The following is a 22182-nucleotide window of genomic DNA, read 5'->3' as shown; positions in this document are numbered from 1 at the left end:
TGGGATTAGTGAGGTTTGTAGGGAATCATTTTATTGTATTAGAAATGCAGGGTTAGTTAAGAGAATATATAGGTCGTGAAAGGATTCACACACCTGTACAGTTGGTGTTTGTGTATGCACTTATCAGTTGGTTGCGATTCGCCAATAAAACTTAAAGAAGACAAAGAAGAAGATGACGCCAGTTGTTCATGTTAACATCCGGTTCTGAAGGCGATCTCAGGAGGAAAAATGGCTGAAGCAGATGTTCTGTTTGAATCAGATGGCGTGTCGAGTGGAGATGAGAATCATTTGATTACAGTGACGAATGCAAAGGGAAATAAGAGAAGTAAAGTGGTAGTGGAACCTAGTAAATCCAAATCTAGTTCTGAGTATTTTTTGTTGGAATATGGGTTTTGGCTCGAGGTTGTTTCCTGGGAGATCCGTTTGAAGTCTCTATTAAAATTGTGGATGCGTTGGATGAGGTGGCGTCAATGAGTGTTATCAATGGTGTTATCTCTGGGGTGGCGCTAGAAGTAAATGCAAAGGATATACATGAAGAATTGGGTCAAGTGGTTGGTGCACAACAACGGATGCAGAAACCCACTTCATCCAGCCATTCTATTGTGTTTATTTATGAAGAGTCTCTCCCTTCTCACGTGTATTTGGGTTATATGGGATTTCATGCAAGAGCCTTCATGCCCAAACCCATGCAGTGTGATAAATATAAATTATTTGGTCATGTGTCAAGTGTATGTGGACGGGAGGTGTATTCTATGCCAGCTGAGCCTAAATGCTGCAAATGTGGTGGTGAACATGTACCCGATTTTCTGAAGTGTCCTGTTAGGGTGAATGAGACGTATGGGCAAGAATAAGGGCTGTCCAGAATGTATCTGAAGGCATTGAGACGAGTGGAAGGAGTGAAGTTGAAAAAGTGATTGTAGTAGTAGAAACAATATGTTCCGTGTTAACAGAGGGATCATGACATTTAGCATATTAAGGTGGACTTTATAGCATTTATTACTTTGGTTTTCAACTACACAGCACAAACGGAGAGGAAATCGGAGAAAATAGGCATCTTTGTGTGTGTGCCTGGGCATTTCTGGGGACTCAGTGGGACTGTTTATGTGTTTTGTTTCAATACTCCGTACATTAGGTGGCGGCAATATACCAATAGGTGTAGTTTGCCGTAACTTTAAAGAAGAAGAAGAACTTCCGGTTCTCCTTGCTTGATTTCTTCACTAAAAAGCCGGAGTGTGGTCTTAGGAAAGGTAGCTAAACAAATACATGGTTTCATGGAAAAATGATATAATATAAGCTAGCTTGATTATATATAATGTTGTTCTTTCCATTATTAATAACGAACCATTCGGTTTCATGATACTATACCATCGGCAAGGAAAGATGTTGGAGAGTTAACTGAGTTTATGACAACAACACACGTTGTTGTTGTAGTAGCTAAACTAGCTAGCTACATGCACCTAGCTAGCAGGATTATATTGTTAATTTACAGTTTACTAAACGTTGAGTTGATTGAACGACTGCGATCCATTCCGTTACAAAATTGCATTATTTGTTTTTGATGTACATTTGCTCCACAGAGTTTAGCTAACTATCTAGCTAACGTTACGGTACACGTGAAGACTACCTAATATGGGTCGCCGCAAGTCCAAGAGAAAGCCCCCCCCAAAGAAGAAGCTTACTGGAAATTTGGACACTCAATTCACCTGTCCGTTCTGCAATCACGAAAAGTCATGTGATGTGAAAATGTAAGTAACAAAGTACAGTATATTAAGTGTATATATACTCCCGTTCAGAAGTTTGGGGTCACTTAGAAATGTTCTTGTTTTTTGTCATTTAAAATAACATCAATTTGATCAGAAATACAGTGTAGACATTGCTAATGTCTGATTTTTGTAAACGTCTGATTTTTTAAAATAGACTATCCACATAGGTGTACAGAGGCCCATTATCAGCAACCATCACTCCAATGGCACGTTGTGTTAGCTAAGTTTTTATAATTTTTAAAGGCTTATTGTTCATTGGAAAACCCTTTTATGTTAGCACAGCTGAAAACTGTTGTCCTGATTAAAAAAGCAATATAACCGGCCTTCTTTAGACTTGTTGAGTGTCTGGAGCATCAGTATTTGTGGGTTTCGATTACAGGCTCAAAATGGCTAGAAACAAAGAACTTTCTTCTGAAACTCATCAGTCTAGTCTTGTTCTGAGAAATGAACAAGTTCCACAGACATGTGACTAACATAAATGGAATAATGTGTCCAGTCAGTATCTGGTATGGCCACCAGCTGCATTAAGTACTGCAGTGCATCTCCCCCTCATGGACTGCACCAGATGATGCTGTGACATTCCGTCCCAGACCATGGCGGACCCTCCTCGTTCCAAATCGATCCCGCTCCAGAGTACAGGCCTCGGTGTAACGCTCATTCCTTCGATGATAAATGCGAATCCGACCATCACCCCTGGTGAGACAAAACTGTGACTCGTCACTGAAGAGCAGTTTTTGCCAGTCCTATCTGGTCCAGCGACGGTGATTTTGTGCCCATAGGTGACATTGTTGCCAGTGATGTCTGGTGACACCTGCCTTACAACAGGCCTACAAGCCCTCATTCCAGCCTCTCTCAGCCTATTGCGGACAGTCTGAGCACTGATGGAGGGATTGTGCGTTCCTGGTGTAACTCGGGTAGTTGTTGTACCTGTCCTGCAGGTGTGATGTTCGGCTGTACTGATCCTGTGCAGGTGTTGTTACACGTGGTCTGCCACTGCGAGGACGATCAGCTGTCTGTCCTGTCTCCCTGTAGCGCTGTCTTAGGTGTCTCACAGTACAGACATTGCTATTTATTGCCCTGGCCAAATCTGCAGTCCTCATGCCTCCTTGCAGCATGCCTAAGGCACGTTCATGCAGATGAGCAGGGACCCTGGGCATCTTTCTTTTGGTGTTTTTCAGAGTCGGTAGAAAGGCCTCTTTTAGTGTCCTAAGTTTTCCTAACTGTGACCATAATTGCCTACCTTCTGTAAGCTGTTAGTGTCTTAATGACCGTTCCACAGCTGCATGTTCATTAATTGTTTATGGTTCATTGAACAAGTATGGGAAACAGTGTTTAAACCCATTACAATGAAGTTCTGTGAAGTTATTTGGATTTTTACGAATTACCTTTGAAAGGCGGGGTCCTGAAAAGGGGACGTTTTTTTTGTTGTTGCTGAGTTTATATATGCATACTTTTCTTTATTTTTAAAATTTTCTACATTGTAGAATAACAGTGATGACATCAAAACTATGAAATAACACATGGAATTATGTGGTAGCCAAAAAAGTGAACAAATCAAAATATATTTTAGATTCTTCAAAGTAGCCACACTTTGCGTTGATGTTTTGCACACTCTTGGCACTTAAACAAATCAAAATATATGAGATTTTTCAAACACTTTTTTGGGTTACTACATGATTCCATGTGTTATTTCATAGTTTTGATGTCTTCACTATTATTCTACAATGTAGAAAATATGAAAAACAAAGAAAAAACCCTGGAATGAGTAGGCGTCCAAACTTTTGATTGGTACCATGTAGAGGTCGACCGATTTTATAATTTTTCAATACCGATAATTGGAGGACCCAAAAAAGCCGATACCGATTAATCGGCCGTTTAAAAAAAATATATATATATATTATTTATTATTATTTTGTAAATTATTTTTTAAATGTATTTGTAATAATGACAATTACAACGATACTGAATGAACAGTGAACACTTTTATTTTAACTTAATATAATGCATAAATAAAATCAATTTAGCCTCAAATAAATAATGAAACATGCTCAATTTGGTTTAAATAATACAAAAACACAGTGTTGGAGAAGAAAGTAAAAGTGCAATATGTGCCATGTAAAAAGCTAACGTTTAAGTTCGTTGCTCAGAACATATGAAAGCTGGTGGTTCAATATTCCCAGTTCTTCAATATTCCCAGTTAAGAAGTTTTAGGTTGTAGTTATTATTAGGAATTATAACGTGTCAACTATTTCTCTCTATACCATTTGTATTTCATATACCTTTGTCTATTGTATGTTCTAATAGGCACATTAGTATTGCCAGCCTAATCTCAGGAGTGGATAGGCTTGAAGTCATAAACAGCGCTGTGATTCAAGTATTGCTAAGAGCTGCTGGCAAACGCAGTAAAGTGCTGAATGAATGCTTACGAGCCTGATGCTGCCTACCACAGCTCAGTCAGACTGCTCTATCGAGTATCAAATCATAAACTTAATTATAGTATAATAAACACATAAATACGAGTCTTTGGTCATTAATATGGTCAAATCCAGAAACTATAATTTCGAAAACAAAATGTTTATTTCAGTGAAATACGAAGCGTTCCGTATTTTATCAGACATATTGCTGTTACATTGCACAACCTTCAATGTTATGTCATAATTATGTACAATTCTTGCAAATTAGTTCGCAACGAGCCAGGCGGCCCAAACAGTTGCATATACCTTGACTCTGCGTGCAATGAACGCAAGAGAAGTGACACAATTTCCCTAGTTAATATTACCTGCTAACATAATAAAAAAAACAAATATGCAGGTTTAAAAATATATATACTTCTGTGTATTGATTTTAAGAAAGGCATTGATGTTTATGGTTAGGTACATTCGTGCAACGATTGTGCTTTTTTCGTGAGTGCGCTTTTGTTAAATCATCCCACGTTTGGCGAAGTAGGCTGTGATTCGATGATAAATTAACAGGCACCGCATTGATTATATGCAACACAGGGCAAGCTAGTAAACTACACATGGTTGATGATATTACTAGGTTAAGTAGTGGTTATGTGAAGATTGATTGTTTTTATAAGAAGTTTAATACTAGCTAGCAACTTAACCTTGGCTACTTGCTGCACTCGTGTAACAGGTGATCAGCCTGCCACGTTTCCTCGTGCAGTGCAATGTAATCGGCCATAATCGTCATCCAAAAATGCAGGTGACCAATTGTTATAATGAAAACTTGAAATCGGCCATACCTATTAATCTGTCGACCTCTAGTAGTGTGTGTGTATACATAGATTGTAGCTTCCATCAATCTGCAATATTAAAGCTGATCTGTTCCCTAAAGAAAACATAAATAAAGTACAGTATGGCTATCTCCCAAATGGCAAATCAAAAGAGAACCATTGCGCTCTTCCAAAGGTTTGACTGGTGCGTAAAACCTGCAAGTTCAGTAAAGGAAGAGGTGTAATGGGTTAGCACTAAAAAATATGTTTCATAAAGCTTCATTGTTCAATGTTTTACATTTTCTACTGCATCAAGGATACCATACGTTACCTCCCAAATGGCACCCTATTCCATACGTACTTTGACCAGAACCCTATGTGACCATAAGTATGTGGACACCTGCTTGTCGTACATCACATTCCAAAGTCAATGGGCATTAATATGGAGTTGGTCCAATCATTTTCTGCCTACACTCTTTTGAAAAGGCTTTCCACTAGATGTTGGAGCATTGCTGTGGGGCCTGGCTTGCTCGGCTTTCCAAATAATCCTAAAGGTGTTCGATGGGGTTGAGGTCAGGGCTTTGTGCAGGCCAGTCAAGTTCTTCCACAACGATCTCTACAAACCATTTAGGTATGGACCTCACTTTGTGCATGGGGGCATTGTCATGCTGAAACAGGAAAGGGCCTTCCCTAAACTGTTGCCACAAAGTTGGAAGCACAGAATCGTCTAGAATGTCATTGTATTCTGTAGCATTAAGATTTCCCTTCACTGGAACTAAGGGGCCTAGCACAAACCATGGAAAAACAGCCCCAGACTATTATTCCTCCTCCACCGAACTTTAGAGTTAGCACTATGCATTGACGAAACCCAGATTAGCCTGTTGGACTGCAGATGGTGAAGCATGATTCATCACTCCAGAGAACGTGTTTCCACTGCTCCAGAGTCCCAATTGCGGCGTACTTTACACCACTCCAGCCGACACTTGGCATGGTGATCTTAGGCTTCTGTGCAGCTGCTCGGCAATGGATTTCATGAAGCTCCCGACGAACAGTTCTTGTGCTGACGTTGCTTCAAGAGGCAGTTTGGGACTCGGTAGTGAGTGTTGCAACCGAGGACAGATGGGTTTTACGCGCTTCAGCACTCGGTGGTCCCGTTCTGTGAACTTGTGTGACCTACCACTTCACGGCAGAGCTATTGTTGCTCCTAGATGTTTCCACTTCACATTAACAGCACTTACAGTTGACCGGGGCAGTTCATGCAGGGCAGAATTTGGACAAACTGACTTGTTGGAAAGGTAGAATCCTATGACGGTGCCATCTTTAAAGTCACTGAGCTCTTCGGTAAGGCCATTCTACTGACACTGTTTGTCTATGGAGATTGCATGGCTGTGTGCTCAATTTAATACACCTGTCAGTGACTGGTGTGGCTGAAATAGTAAAATCTACTAATTCAAAGGGATATCCACATACTTGTGTGTTATATATTTTAGTGTAGTTCTCTAGGAGGTACTGCACCTCAGGTTGTAGCTCTGACATTTTAATGATGCAACTATTTATTAATACTTTGTTTAAACTTTTGATTTTCTTGTATTGCCAACAGGGAAAGGACCAGAAATACTGGGATAATATCATGCACAGTTTGCCTGGAGGAGTTCCAAACCCCCATTACCTGTATCCTTTGAAGTCTATTGAACTCACACAACAGCTATTGTTCTCATAATCACATTGAGTATGTTTACATGCACACTAATAATTTGATATTAAACTGCAGAACGACAAATGTTTGTCAGCTCGGGGATTCGATCTTGCAACCTTTCGGTTACTAGTCCAACGCTTTAACCACGAGGCTACCTGCCGCCCCATAAGCAGTTTTTATCAAAACTGTTCTTCACTTTGTACATGACAAAGTAGCCCGAAGGTGGTGGATTCACAGACCTCCACGGACAAGGAGGGTGAAAAGATATCCATTATAATAAAAGCACTGCATGAATCTCTTATGAGACCAAATTGGCTTTTATAAACATTTCATGAAATTCTACATCATTTTACATAACTGGAGACTTTTGTTAATACCACAACAGAGCAGAGAACACCTGAGCGCATGCTGCAGCACCGGAGACGATCAGAATGTTTTGTTAATACCACAACAGAGCAGAGAACACCTGAGCGCATGCTGCAGCACCAGAGACGTTGTGATTTCTATACAGCCTATTTAAAAACAAAAAGGAAAGTTTACGTTTGGAACAGTACTAAAGTTGTCTCTCAACTGTAAATATTCAGCACAACTGAACTAGTCACTACGGAAGTATGGCCTATATGCATTTGTTAACTATTTTCATTTGGGAAACTATCATTTTCAAATATATTCTATTTTATTCCAGGATATTGTTACAAAATAGATGTGTGCAGACTGTGATTAGGGCATGGGAGTATAAGTTAAATGAACAGACTAGGCTTTCATAGCTCACCACATGATCCTCAAACCAAAGACCAGCCAAACTCATCTTTCTAAACGTGAATTCCAAGGCACTGTAGAATGATTGCATAGCCTAATAAGGCATATTTCGTTTCGTAATTTAATGCTAAGTAATAATACAAAAATAATAATATTTATTTCAAGTTAGTATGTTAATACTTTTTTTGCGGATCTCCCTCACATTTTTCAAATTGAGAACACGGGGCTGCATGGGCAAATGAATTCTGATAGGCCTAAATATTATTCATTTATAATGACCACAAGTCCCATAAACGATAGAATGACAAACTAAATCAATATGTAGTCTATAGCAGCCTATAGGTAGGTAGCCTAAGTGGTGGTATTACTGTGTTTGTTTTTCTCTCTGGCGGTGGCATGAAGGATGAACTGTAGGCGTGTGTGTAGAGGCCCGTCGGTCGGAGGCGTGACCACTTTGAGAGGCCAAATCCGACGTGACAAAAACCTGACCAGGGTTCGCTAAAACGGCTGTCCTCAAAACAGTCTTGTACAATGCACTTGAACTCGACCTACTGAGTGCTTAGCTTACAGAAACGTGCCCCCCTCTATTGCGTATGCAGACAAGCTGATCCACCGCATGGACCTTTACCACGACACCAACGAGAGCTAGGATCCACATTCACAGCGTGTCCGTCACGATGGTCATAACTCTACGGGCCCCAGAACGACACGAGGACCACTGCTGTCCTTTCAGCACCAAGATTCTAAGTGCTCAAAATCACTCTAGATGTAGCCGACAACTAATAGTCCTTCTCATCCCTTATTACAAATGGAGGATTATCACTTCTCACAATGGTGCTCGTTTAGTAACGTTAGAACAAAGAGAAGTCAATGTCTCGCAGGATCGCAATGTGTAATTTGTGTTTTACATAGCAGATCAGAATATAATGGCATATAGGCTGCTCTACCAGGCCTGTAATGTTACACCAGAAACACCTGTCGTTTCTTATCTGAAGCTGAGTAGTCCTCTTTTTTTTATCAAGACTCAACAGTGTGCACGCCACAGGCAACACTTTGATGCAAAATAACAAGAAATGTTAATATTTTAACACCATCTGCTTCCATTTGGTCACAAAACAGTAATTCAAGAAGATCTAAATTCATATTCCCATGAAACTGATTGAGATCAAATGATTGACAGGCAGCCTGAACATTTCACCAGTAAAACGTGAAGAATTACCATTCACCACTGACAGTGATAATGACCTACTTTGAAATGAGGTATGACTAACTTGGTGTTTGAGGGTATTAAACATTTGACATTTTCTTGAGACAAGATGTGTGGGCATATAGGCAGTTTTTAATCAAACTATTATATTCATCTGACTATCCACAATAATCGCATTATTGTGTGCATGTAACCGTGCTAGTTGATACGTAATCAATAAGGCTGCAGCAATTGTCATTTCCTAAGGATGTAATGCCCATATCCAATGGGATTGGCTATTATGATAAGATTGTTTTATAGGTATTTTAACATCAGGAATGCTAACAGCACAGTAAGTTCCTCTGGATAAGAGCATCTGATAAATGGCTCAAATGTAAATACACCAATGACTAGACAGCTGCATGCATTCACATTTACTCCAATCTCCTGTTGCTAACATTTTCTAGGTTGAGTGTGTATATAAGTTACATGTCCTTACCTTACTCTCTAAGATCTGTCAGAGCCTGTGGATGTGTACAGTGATTGGATAGACGCTTGTGAAGCAGCCAATCAGTAGCCCAGGCTCACCGGGGCGGAAGACCTCACGTTGGAACAGGAAGCTGATTTAGAGGTGGCGCTCGTCTGTTTCTCACCAATCACTGCCAGTCTTCAGCTCAAGATGATGGTCCCGTTCCAGGCCGACTACATTGCAGACGTCGCATTGCATCAACCAATAGTTGCCACGTCATCAACTGCTGTTGAGCATCATTTGCTGTGTCATGTGGTTAGCTGATATGTGAACCAACTATCCAGACGTTGTGAGATCTGGCAGATGCCTACAATGTAGTCAGCCTGGTAAGCAACCTCTGACCTTTACCTCACCGCACATCTCCCACACTAGTGACCTGGCGTCCACCGAGACTGTCTTGAGTAGCCATAGTTCAGTCCAGAGCCCTATATAGGTTACGCCCCAAATGGCACCCCATTCCCTATGTAGGGCACTACTTTTGACCTGCTCCCGTAGGGCTCGGGTGGAAAATAGTCCACAATATAGGGAATTAAGGTTCCATTTGGGATGTGGCCTTAGAGGTATATATGACTCTGGTTAAGTCAACCTATTCCCCTACTCACCGTTTTAATTCATACAGACTTCATTTTAGCGGTCAGTTGTCATGGCTCCTAGCTTACTGGTAGGATTATACAGTTAGTTGCTGCTCTTGGGTTCGTTTCTGTTTTACCACAATTAGTTTTTACTCTCCCCTGTGTACAGAGATACACAATACCAGTGTACAGCAATACCATAGTGTTGGGTCATTCCATTGGGGTATATTTGGTGTAACTCTTGAGTGTGTTTATGCAGAGTAACCTAGTGGGGTGTTCCAGAAAGTAGGATTGTTAAGTTAGCCAGCTAACTTTGATATGCAGTTAAATATATCTTTATTTTATATTTAGAAAGCTAAACTTGAATATGGGTTGTTGTTGGTTGTCAAGTCAATTATACCATGACGATTTCAAGTTGGATTTTGTTGGGACTAAGTCATTGATCCTGCTTTCTGGAACAGTCTAAACTCTCAAGTGGTTTCTGAAATATTTTCTATGAATATCCCAGGTCCTTTTTCTTAATGTGAAAATGGTTACGGTATCTCCCTGAAGACATGTTGCACCATTCCTTTGTTAGAGAAAATGTACTAAAAGGGAGAGGTAGGATGGTACATAAACAGTAGGTCAAAATTAGTATTATTGATTTGATTATTTTAGTTTTTCAAATGATAAGAAAATTGCCAATGATTTGCAATTAGTTGCCCTTTGTAATATTGTAATGATTTTTATTTTCAATGTGACAAATTAAAAAGTGTTGTATTTTGACATCCACAATGAATGTGTCTGTGTGGACGGTCTGAGAGTTAACCAGCTATATAGAGCATGTTTCTACTGGAGAGACATGCTGTTTCATTACCTGGTAGTAGGCTAGCTAGAGGAAACCGCCAAACTGTACAGTTTACCACTAAAACCTGAACATTTTCCTCATCATAACTCAGATGTGAGCACCGTGTGTGTATGTTTGCCCCAATGCATTTGTGTGATTGTGTGCGTGCCCATGGTTCTCAGCTGTGGATATTGACAATGAGTTATGATCACAATGATGAGTGGTTATCAGTTTGTTCTATCCCTCCATCCCTCCATCCCTATCTCAATCTCTCCTCTCATTCCACATGTGAGGTCAAGTGTCACTCTAGTCTCTGTTGTCAAGGCTGCCAATAACCCACACAATGGCGCCATGGCAACCGTTTCCAAGGTAACATGTATTTTGTTTCTAGACACCTAGAGCTGTGCTCACACAACTTGCCATTTTAGTAACTTTTACACATCCACCATCAACAAGTTGCATAATGTATGTGCATGTAATTGCTGCATTTAAACACAATGCAAATTGGTAAGGAATGTTTACAGGGCATAGAAACAGTTGATTGTGTTATGTACAGTGGTGTTATGTACAGTGGTGTTATGTACAGTGGTGTTGGGTACAGTGGTGTTGGGTACAGTGGTGTTGGGTACAGTGGTGTTGGGTACAGTGGTGTTATGTACAGTGGTGTTATGTACAGTGGTGTTGGGTACAGTGGTGTTATGTACAGTGGTGTTGGGTACAGTGGTGTTATGTACAGTGGTGTTATGTACAGTGGTGTTGGGTACAGTGGTGTTATGTACAGTGGTGTTGGGTACAGTGGTGTTGGGTACAGTGGTGTTGGGTACAGTGGTGTTGGGTACAGTGGTGTTGGGTACAGTGGTGTTGGGTACAGTGGTGTTATGTACAGTGGTGTTGGGTACAGTGGTGTTATGTACAGTGGTGTTGGGTACAGTGGTGTTGGGTACAGTGGTGTTGGGTACAGTGGTGTTATGTACAGTGGTGTTGGGTACAGTGGTGTTATGTACAGTGGTGTTGGGTACAGTGGTGTTGGGTACAGTGGTGTTATGTACAGTGGTGTTGGGTACAGTGGTGTTATGTACAGTGGTGTTATGTACAGTGGTGTTGGGTACAGTGGTGTTGGGTACAGTGGTGTTGGGTACAGTGGTGTTATGTACAGTGGTGTTATGTACAGTGGTGTTGGGTACAGTGGTGTTGGGTACAGTGGTGTTATGTACAGTGGTGTTATGTACAGTGGTGTTGGGTACAGTGGTGTTATGTACAGTGGTGTTGGGTACAGTGGTGTTGGGTACAGTGGTGTTGGGTACAGTGGTGTTGGGTACAGTGGTGTTGGGTACAGTGGTGTTGGGTACAGTGGTGTTGGGTACAGTGGTGTTGGGTACAGTGGTGTTGGGTACAGTGGTGTTGGGTACAGTGGTGTTGGGTACAGTGGTGTTGGGTACAGTGGTGTTGGGTACAGTGGTGTTATGTACAGTGGTGTTGGGTACAGTGGTGTTGGGTACAGTGGTGTTGGGTACAGTGGTGTTGGGTACAGTGGTGTTATGTACAGTGGTGTTGGGTACAGTGGTGTTGGGTACAGTGGTGTTGGGTACAGTGGTGTTGGGTACAGTGGTGTTGGGTACAGTGGTGTTGGGTACAGTAGCTTTGTGCTAAAATATTTTTGCGGCATTTGAATCACTTTCATCTCGTGGTATTAACTCGAGTTGCAGAATTGGGATTAAAAAGTCGACCTTTTTGGCTTATAGCTGTGGCTGTCTGGAACCAAGTAATGTGGCCACGGCTTTGTTTCATCTGTTAGGAAGAATGACAACAACTACTGCATGCTGTGTCTAGAGAATGACAACAAGTACTGCATGCTGTGTCTAGAGAATGACAACAAGTACTGCATGCTGTGTCTAGAGAATGACAACAAGTACTGCATGCTGTGTCTAGAGAATGACAACAAGTACTGCATGCTGTGTCTAGAGAATGACAACAACTACTGCATGCTGTGTCTAGAGAATGACAACAACTACTGCATGCTGTGTCTAGAGAATGACAACAACTACTGCATGCTGTGTCTAGAGAATGACAACTACTGCATGCTGTGTCTAGAGAATGACAACAACTACTGCATGCTGTGTCTAGAGAATGACAACAACTACTGCATGCTGTGTCTAGAGAATGACAACAACTACTGCATGCTGTGTCTAGAGAATGACAACAACTACTGCATGCTGTGTCTAGAGAATGACAACAACTACTGCATGCTGTGTCTAGAGAATGACAACAACTACTGCATGCTGTGTCTAGAGAATGACAACAACTACTGCATGCTGTGTCTAGAGAATGACAACAACTACTGCATGCTGTGTCTAGAGAATGACAACAACTACTGCATGCTGTGTCTAGAGAATGACAACAACTACTGCATGCTGTGTCTAGAGAATGACAACAACTACTGCATGCTGTGTCTAGAGAATGACAACAACTACTGCATGCTGTGTCTAGAGAATGACAACAACTACTGCATGCTGTGTCTAGAGAATGACAACAACTACTGCATGCTGTGTCTAGAGAATGACAACAACTACTGCATGCTGTGTCTAGAGAATGACAACAAGTAGTGCATGCTGTGTCTAGAGAATGACAACAACTACTGCATGCTGTGTCTAGAGAATGACAACAAGTAGTGCATGCTGTGTCTAGAGAATGACAACAAGTAGTGCATGCTGTGTCTAGAGAATGACAACAAGTAGTGCATGCTGTGTGTAGAGAATGACAACAAGTAGTGCATGCTGTGTGTAGAGAATGACAACAAGTAGTGCATGCTGTGTCTAGAGAATGACAAGTACTGCATGCTGTGTCTAGAGAATGACAACAAGTAGTGCATGCTGTGTGTAGAGAATGACAACAAGTAGTGCATGCTGTGTCTAGAGAATGACAAGTACTGCATGCTGTGTCTAGAGAATGACAACAAGTAGTGCATGCTGTGTGTAAAGAATGACAACAAGTAGTGCATGCTGTGTCTAGAGAATGACAACAAGTAGTGCATGTTGTGTGTAGAGAATGACAACAAGTAGTGCATGCTGTGTCTAGAGAATGACAACAAGTAGTGCATGCTGTGTAGAGCATGACAACAAGTAGTGTCTAGAGAATGACAACAAGTAGTGCATGCTGTGTCTAGAGAATGACAAGTACTGCATGCTGTGTCTAGAGAATGACAAGTACTGCATGCTGTGTCTAGAGAATGACAACAAGTAGTGCATGCTGTGTGTAGAGAATGACAACAAGTAGTGCATGCTGTGTGTAGAGATTGCAGAAGAGGCTTGGGAATGTTCCTAACCACTGCCAAAATGTAGTGGTTTTTCGTGCGCTTTTCAGCTGCCGTGGCGTCACCCAGGTGGGTGCTACAAGTTTGGCAATGGAGGAGCGGGTCCTATAGAGGAACTGGCCATCAGAGACGCAGATGTGGTGCACTGATGAAGAGGTCCGGGCCGGTTTGTTTCTCTCTGGCTGTACCATCGATGCCCCGTCTGCTGAAGCTACACTGCCTTTCCAATCCAAACGGCCTCAACTCCCAGCCTTTCATCAGAAGCCAAATGGAGACATTCAATGTCCATTTCTACAATCTTAATTTTAATTTAGTTTAGCTTTTTTATGCGCTTTGAGATGAACTGTAATGAAAAGCTCTGCAAGTTAAATGTATTATTACAAAACAATGCCATGAAATGACTAAATATACAAGGAAACCTAACGTTGATTTATTGGAAATACATTATTAACAATAATAATGTACTAAAATGTATTTCAACCCATTTCTCCCCAACACCGCTAGAGAATGCCAATCTGCAACCATTCATCAGTTAGGGGGTGTATTTATTATGAAACAAACAAAAGCCAACACTCTGAAATATTGAGGGACATACCTAAACTTGTCCAATAAGAAACTCTTGTTTTTGTTACAAAAGTTTAGAGTTTCAAAACATTTTGCTACAGTGTGCACTAATGAATACACCAGAGCCTTGACATTGTAGTATCCTGGGTAGACCAGACTGAACACAGTGTTTCATTGTGAGCGCAGAATTCAGTCTAGTTTAACCGGGGCCAGGCTATCAAAATATTCCCCAGATCCCTTGGTGAGATGGATGTCGCAGTAGAGTGCATCTGCCTCTAGACACAGGTCAATTTGGGCATCTTCACCAGAAGTTGTTTAGGTTAGGATTTGGGAAGGGTGAATTGATCCTAGATCTATGCCTAAGGGCAACTTCTATCTGGAGCTGAAACATCAGCCACCGCAATGTCCTTAAAGGTGTCCCTAGACACTGATCTAAGGTTAGTTTAATCCTTGGGAGGGAAAGCTGGTCCTAGATCAGTCTACAGTATCTGGTGCTGATATGGTATGTCAGCCACCACAATGTCGTCCTTCAAGTTGTCCCTAGACACTGATCTAAGGATCGTTTTAGCCTTGGGAGGGAAAGCTGGTCCTAGATCAGTCTAACAGTATCTGGTGCTGATATGTTATGTCAGCCACCACAATGTAGTCCTTCAAGTTGTCCCTAGACACTGATCTAAGGATAGTTTTAGCCTTGGGAGGGAAAGCTGGTCCTAGATCAGTCTACAGTATCTGGTGCTGATATGTTATGTCAGCCACCGTGATGCAAAGCCTTAACATGTCTTCATGTGTTACCGTCTCTAGCTGTCGCTGCAGACGTCAAAGTCCCACTCAGTTGTAGCATGTGGTTATATAAATAGTGATGGGAGAGAGGGGGGTCACAGGGGGGTGGTAGTGTTGTCAAGGACCAGCACAGGTGAAAATACAAGGTTTCTCTTTATCCCTACACACTTGTCAAGGAGTTGATTGGGCGCTATACTATATAGGTGAAAAATGTATATAGGAAGTGAGTGGCCTGTGTCGTCCAGCAGCCGCTGACATGGCATGCATGCCAGAGACGGCGTGGGTTTGAATCCGGCCCACTGCCCTTGGACCCTTCCCCTATCTGTCCTGTCTTTCCAACACCATCTTTTCAATAAAGCGAGAAAAAAATAGAAAGGGAATATACCTTGTCCATAAAAAATAAAAGAGTATTTTTGTTGGAATGATTATAGGTCAATTGTCGATGCAATAGCTTCCACTCGGCTACGCGTATTCTCAAGCAATAACATCGACATCTGTATTATCAACCCAAGAATACCCGTGGTCGAGACGGGAGCACCAGGTAAAAACTCCTCCCTCCATCCTGTCTTCTCCCCTCTTTCATTCTCTCCTCTTCTTCATTCTTGACTCGTAGAATGACAGATGGGAGGGAGGGAGGAGGGAGGGGGCCGAAGACACCTGTGAAAATGGTGGCCTGGGAAAGAAAAGTGTTGGATTAGAAAACAAACTATAACATGCACTGTACACAATGACAGAAATCGGTGCCTGAAGTGAACTGGTATCAAACAAGCTTTTAACCTACTGTAGCTCTCTCCCTGCCTGCCTGTCTCATTCTCTCTCTCGTTCTCTCCCATTCTCTCTCGTCCTCTCCCACCCTCTCTCGTCCTCTCTCCCCCTTTTATTTTTCTCTCTTCCTGCCTCCCTCCCTCCTGCTCTCTAACTCCTCTCTCTGTCCCATTGCGAATAAGGCAGTCAGCATGACTCAACCACACGCTCACTTTCTAATTAGAGACAGTGGATGTCAATCAACAGCTGGGAGTAGAAGAGGAGAGGGAGAGATTGAATGTATCAGCACCATGGACAGCTCCCTGTGGAGAACTCGGGGCTGGTTTACAGACATCGAGTTTACTCCTCTCTCTCACACACACTCTTTCTACCACTACTGTTGAATTTAAGGTTTATATCTTGATTGACTGATATTCTCTCTACCAGCCCATCAATCACATGGTGTAACCTGCACCTTGAATAGAGGAAATGAGAGTCCAACTCTGTCAAAACTCGCACCAACCTTCTTCCTGTCTGTCTACTTCCCCTCTCATCGTCATTGACAGGAAGTGCCAAAACAAGTCCGACACGTCAAGTATTCTGACACTATATCCCTCATTACCTGGCTTACAGCTTTCTACCTCTCGCTCGCACTCTTCTCTCTCTCCCTCTCTTCCACTCTCTCTCTCTCATGTGGTAGACACTAGCAGAGAGGGTGTTTACTGGTAGGCTATGAGAACAGCAAGCTCATCATTACAGGAGGACATTCCTCCTCTACATTACTGTTGGAACAAAAGCACTGCTGTCAATATGTTACTGCTGTTTGTCTACAGCATCAGCTCTCCTCCAGGCCCTATAGCCACTGATGCTGGAGTCAGTCACTATTCTCGAACTTTAGGGATCCATTGACAACGTGATCAATCTGTAGCAAATGTATTGTATTTTATTCCTCATAGTTTTTGGCGTCACTTAGTGACAAAGAAAGAGGTATTTTGTAGAAGAGGGAACACCTAAGTATACTGAAGGCTACCTACAAAGTAATGACTACTCCATAAAGACACCTTCTGACCATTGTTAATAGCAGCACCTGTTTTGTAGTAGGATTGTGTATTAGGGTTTCTTTGTTTGTCGATACTGTACATCCGGTAGACCAGTTCCTCTAAGTGGAACATAGTAAGCTACTCAGAATAGCAGTGAACTGATTCTTTCAGCCTTATACTGCACACTGTTCATTTCCCCCTCAAGTAACAGACCTTAAAGCAGCCATCAGCAGTAGAAACAGTAACAAAGCTCTTTCCTCGTCCGTTTCTGTAAAACGCTGAGGGGTCTGGAGAAATGCAACCACTCTCAAATTCACTGACATAGCTTTGGATGCAAGGACTGACCATGCAAGATATCAAAATGATAGTTTTAATCATGTTTTGGGTTCTGATGGGGTACGACAGTTGAACTAAGCTCATGAGGCATTTATTTATAGGTTAGGTTATATTCTTCAAGAATCAATTGGTACATATTACTTTATAAGTAAAATAAATTGATGTAGCAACTGCTGATTTCCCTTTGAATTCTTCCTAAAATAAAGAAATGAAATAACATTCCAAGAACAACAAAATACCTAACCAATAAAACACCGTAGAATAATATTCTGTGATAATGTTGACAGTTTTGACAGTGCATGTTTATTTTTAATGGGACCTGTCTTTGGTTATCTATTCATCAACAAATTCCTGCTTCCTTCCATCAATAAACAAAGTGTTATTCATCTATACTGAACAAAAATAGAAACGTAACATGTAAAGTGTTGGTCCCCATGTTTCATGAGCTGAAGTAAAAGATAATCCACCCACCTGACAGGTGTGGCTTATCAAGAAACGGATTAAACAGCATGATGATTACACAGGTGCACCTTGTGCTGGGGACAATACTCGGCCACTCTTAAATGTGCAGTTTTGTCACACAACACAATGCCACAGATGTCTACATTTTGAGGGAGCATGCAATTGACATGCTGACTGTAGGAATGTCCACCAGAGCTGTTGCCAGATAATTTAATGTTAATTTCTCTACCATAAATCGCCTCCAACGTCGGTTTAGATAAATTGGCAGTACACTTGACCAGCCTCGCAAACGTAGACCACGTGTAACCACGCCAGCCCAGGACCTCCACATCTGGCTTCTTGACCTGCATGATCATCTGAGACCAGGCACCCTGACAGCTGATGAAATTGAGGAGTATTTCTGTCTGTAATCATGCCCCTTTGTGGGAAAAACTCATTCTGAATGGCTGGGCCTGGTTCTACAGCACCTCTGCCCAGTCATGTGAAATCCATGAATTAGGGCCTAATGAATGTATTTAAATTGACTGATTTCCTTATATGAACTGTATCTCAGTAAAATCTTTGAAATTGTTGCATGTTGTGTTTATATTTTTGTTCAGTATAGATTTCGTTTAGAATAGCCTACCAAAAAATATAAATAAAACTCGATACTAAGCCACTGGTGAATTGTAGCCTAAATGTCGCAACACCCGGCACGAGATGACAGGCTTAATAGCTCATAATAATAAGTGATAAGCTCACCCGTCCATCGCACTTCCATCGTTGTCCCAGATCGGATATCTCGAGTCCGTACCACATAGAGTAACCATGTTTTCATAAAAAAATATATAAGCGAGAAACGCCCCCCAATTAATTTATCTTTCGCGGTTTTGCATGGTTTAGGCGGTAGGGACGTTCCAAGGATCCCTAATAGCACTGATCCGAAAGCTCTAGGATGAACCAATGGGATGAACCAACGCTCATGTCATCTCCCGGCTGATTCAGAAATGCAACCTCTCACTTCTCCGACGCCCATCCAGAAGAAAGAGCACGCCCTCCATCACTCCTAGCTCACACGCTCCTGTAGAAAATGCATGAAACCAAAAGGCTCAGTGGACTTCTTCTTCAAGCTTATTTCCACTGAACAAGAGTGAGGAAAGTCAAATGATGTCCAACAACGACGTGCGTAGAGGCTAAATGACAGTCGGTTTGAAGTTACTGTACAACTCCATATAATGACCATTGTACTAGGTTGCTAAAGGGAATGGTAGCTGTGCCACTTACCTTGGCCCAGAGCGTGTCCAACTTGTGCTCTCTCTGCCTGCCTCTCTCTCTCACACACGGTTAATGGCTCCATAATCGTCCGAGGCAGACTATTTGGTAATCAGGCGACTGCAGCAAGGCAAAGACCAATATTTGTAATTTACTACGACAGATAGTAGACTCTTTTTGTATTCTGGGGTTCGGTGGTTTGCATTTGGACTTGATCACACACACACACACACACACACACACACACACACACACACACACACACACACACACACACAAAGAGGAATACTAATGGCCCTGGCTGCATGGTGGTCCAGATAGTATACAGTGTCAAGTGTGTGTGTGTGGGGCCCAGACTCCAGACAGACTGTGACTCCAGGGTCATAGGCATTGTGCCAGGCATACAGAGTGTGTCAGGGAGGAGACATCACCATAGCACCAGGAGTCGGAGCACACTCATACACACACACTCTCTCATTTATAAAACGGCTAGATGAGTAGACACGTCTGCTTTTTTTGCCAACCCGATAACTATGACTGCCTCCCAAATGGCACCCTATTCCCTACACAGTGCACTACATTTGACCACAATGGCCTAGCCAGTCTGCAGACCTTAATCCCATAGAAAATCTGTGGAGGGAGTTGCCAAACGTCAGCCTCGAAACCTTAATGACTTGGAGAAGATCTGCAAAGAGGAGTGGGACAAAATCCCTCCTGAGATGTGTGCAAACCTGATGGCCAACTACAAGAAACGTCTGACCTCTGTGATTGCCAACAAGGGTTTTGCCACCAAGTACTAAGTCATATTTTGCAGAGGGGTCAAATACTTGTTTCCCTCATTAAAATGCAAATCAATTTATAATATTTTTAACATGCGTTTCTCTGGATTTTTGTTGTTGTTATTCTGGTTCTCACTGTTCAAATTAAAATGATAGACGGATCATTTCTTTGTCAGTGGGTAAATGTACAAAATCAGCAGGGGATCAAATACTTTTTCCCTAACTGTAGATAGGAGTAGAGAGAGAGAGGGATAGAGGGGGGAGAGAGAAAGAGGGAGATAGGAGTGTGTGTGAGTGAGTGAGAGAGGGACAGCAGGAGAGGGAGACAGTGTGTGTACGTGAGTGTGTGTAGGAGAGAGAGGGAGACAGTGTGTGTACGTGAGTGTGTGTAGGAGAGAGAGGGAGACAGTGTGTGTACGTGAGTGTGTGTAGGAGAGAGAGGGAGACAGTGTGTGTACGTGAGAGTGTGTAGGAGAGAGAGGGAGACAGTGTGTGTACGTGAGTGTGTGTAGGAGAGAGAGTGAGACAGTGTGTGTACGTGAGAGTGTGTAGGAGAGAGAGGGAGACACTGTGTGTACGTGAGTGTGTGTAGGAGAGAGAGGGAGACAGTGTGTGTACGTGAGTGTGTGTAGGAGAGAGAGGGAGACAGTGTGTATACGTGAGTGTGTGTAGGAGAGAGAGGGAGACAGTACGTGAGTGTGTGTAGGAGGAGAGAGGGAGACAGTGTGTATACGTGAGAGTGTGTAGGAGAGAGAGGGAGACAGTGTGTAGGAGAGAGAGGGAGACACGTGTGTGTAGGAGAGAGAGAGAGACAGTGAGACAGTGTGTGTACGTGAGTGTGTGTAGGAGAGAGAGGGAGACAGTGTGTGTACGTGAGTGTGTAGGAGAGAGAGGGAGACACTGTGTGTACGTGAGAGTGTGTGGGAGAGAGAGGGAGACAGTGTGTGTACGTGAGTGTGTGTAGGAGAGAGAGGGAGACAGTGTGTATACGTGAGTGTGTGTAGGAGAGAGAGGGAGACAGTGTGTATACGTGAGTGTGTGTAGGAGAGAGAGGGAGACAGTGTGTGTAGGAGAGAGAGGGAGACAGTGTGTGTACGTGAGTGTGTGTAGGAGAGAGAGGGAGACAGTGTGTATACGTGAGTGTGTGTAGGAGAGAGAGGGAGACAGTGTGTGTACGTGAGTGTGTGTAGGAGAGAGAGGGAGACAGTGTGTATACGTGAGTGTGTGTAGGAGAGAGAGGGAGACAGTGTGTATACGTGAGTGTGTGTAGGAGAGAGAGGGAGACAGTGTGTATACGTGAGTGTGTGTAGGAGAGAGAGAAGCAGGTGCATCACTAATGTCTTTTTAAAAAGGTTACAGCATGGCACTCCTCTTTTCTAATGGGGCGCCGACTGTGCTTGAGAGGCAATTTCCGGAGAAGATGATGGGGCTACGAGAGAGTGCTGGGAGTTCTGTGTGTGTGTGTGTGTGTGTGTGTGTGTGTGTGTGTGTGTGTGTGTGTGTGTGTGTGTGTGTGTGTGTGTGTGTGTGTGTGACTTTGTGCGTGATAGAGAGAGAAGATGTGTGTAGATATGCCAGCTTGCATCCGTCTGCATATTTTAAATAATTATTGTAGCTTATCAATTAATTTATTTGAAAAATGCTGTACAAAATATCAGCCAGCTGTTCCAAACACACATTCTCAGCATTTTGTCAAATATCACATTTCCAAATTGAGTCTAAATTCATCGAAAGGAATGATTAATAACCCAAATCAGCTTTTTTTAATCAAACTGTGACGCGTGCATTTTCCTCTCAATAAATTACAAGTGAGGTAAATGTCGCCACCATGTGGCAGCAGAACACTCTCACAGTTTGAGATTGACGGTTCCATGAGTTCGAATGATTTGTTTGGAACCAATTTGTCCAAAATAAACAGAAACATTCAATCACATGTTTTATTTGAAGAGAAACTGTGCCTTTATTTCTTTAAAGGGCCAAACTGCTACATCCATTTCTGGACTTTTAAAATAAGAATATACACCCATTGATTCTTGAAGAATATAACTTATAAATGCCTCACAAGCTTAGTTACATTTCAAACCCCAGCAGAAGCACAAATATGAGCTTGTTTTAGTCTCCTTTATTTGTAAAAAAGAAGAAGAAGATGCAATTGTTAACAAACAGTGTATAGCCTAAAAACATGCTTAAAACTATCCGTTTGAATTGGTACTTGAGAGTGAGTTAAATTCTCCAGTCACATCCCTCCACTATTTACCAAAATACTGGCGGGGAGTTCGCCTGTTGTTGTTTGTACTGCAGATACACCTCTCATTCAGGGAGAAATATGTTCAGAGAACACTAGGTGAAACATTGCACCGTACTGGATTGC

The 22182-nt window shown here is 42.2% G+C and overlaps 1 protein-coding gene across 2 annotated transcripts; it reads left to right on the top strand.

Annotated features, from left to right (window-relative positions):
- The first annotated feature begins 177 nt into the window (after positions 1-177).
- Positions 178-10493, top strand: LOC118374693 (transcription elongation factor 1 homolog). Of its 2 annotated transcripts, none has more exons than XM_035761174.2 (4): positions 178-325; positions 1578-1745; positions 6578-6648; positions 9131-10493. In XM_035761174.2, exons 2-4 carry the CDS (start codon positions 1630-1632, stop codon positions 9193-9195), a joined length of 252 nt encoding a protein of 83 aa, XP_035617067.2. In that variant the 5' UTR covers positions 178-325; positions 1578-1629; the 3' UTR covers positions 9196-10493. The 2 variants fall into 2 exon arrangements, with proteins under 2 accessions (XP_035617067.2, XP_035617065.2); XM_035761172.2 differs by lacking the exon at positions 178-325 and adding an exon at positions 412-1247.
- Positions 10494-22182: the final 11689 nt, after the last annotated feature.

This window comes from Oncorhynchus keta, chromosome 10 (genome assembly GCF_023373465.1).
Source record: "Oncorhynchus keta strain PuntledgeMale-10-30-2019 chromosome 10, Oket_V2, whole genome shotgun sequence".
Taxonomy (NCBI): domain Eukaryota; kingdom Metazoa; phylum Chordata; class Actinopteri; order Salmoniformes; family Salmonidae; genus Oncorhynchus; species Oncorhynchus keta.
Note: the sequence above shows the minus strand (reverse complement) of the source record. Positions and strands in the feature narration are given on the sequence as shown.

What these genes read in the sequence shown, in the direction of transcription:
- LOC118374693 (XM_035761174.2), top strand. Translation starts at nt 1,630, where the DNA reads ATGGGTCGCCGCAAGTCCAAGAGAAAGCCCCCCCCAAAGAAGAAGCTT. An exon ending in AAGTCATGTGATGTGAAAAT is followed by an intron (nt 1,746 to 6,577) that starts GTAAGTAACAAA and finishes TATTGCCAACAG; the next exon opens with GGAAAGGACCAGAAATACTG. An exon ending in GTTCCAAACCCCCATTACCT is followed by an intron (nt 6,649 to 9,130) that starts GTATCCTTTGAA and finishes TTACTCTCTAAG; the next exon opens with ATCTGTCAGAGCCTGTGGAT.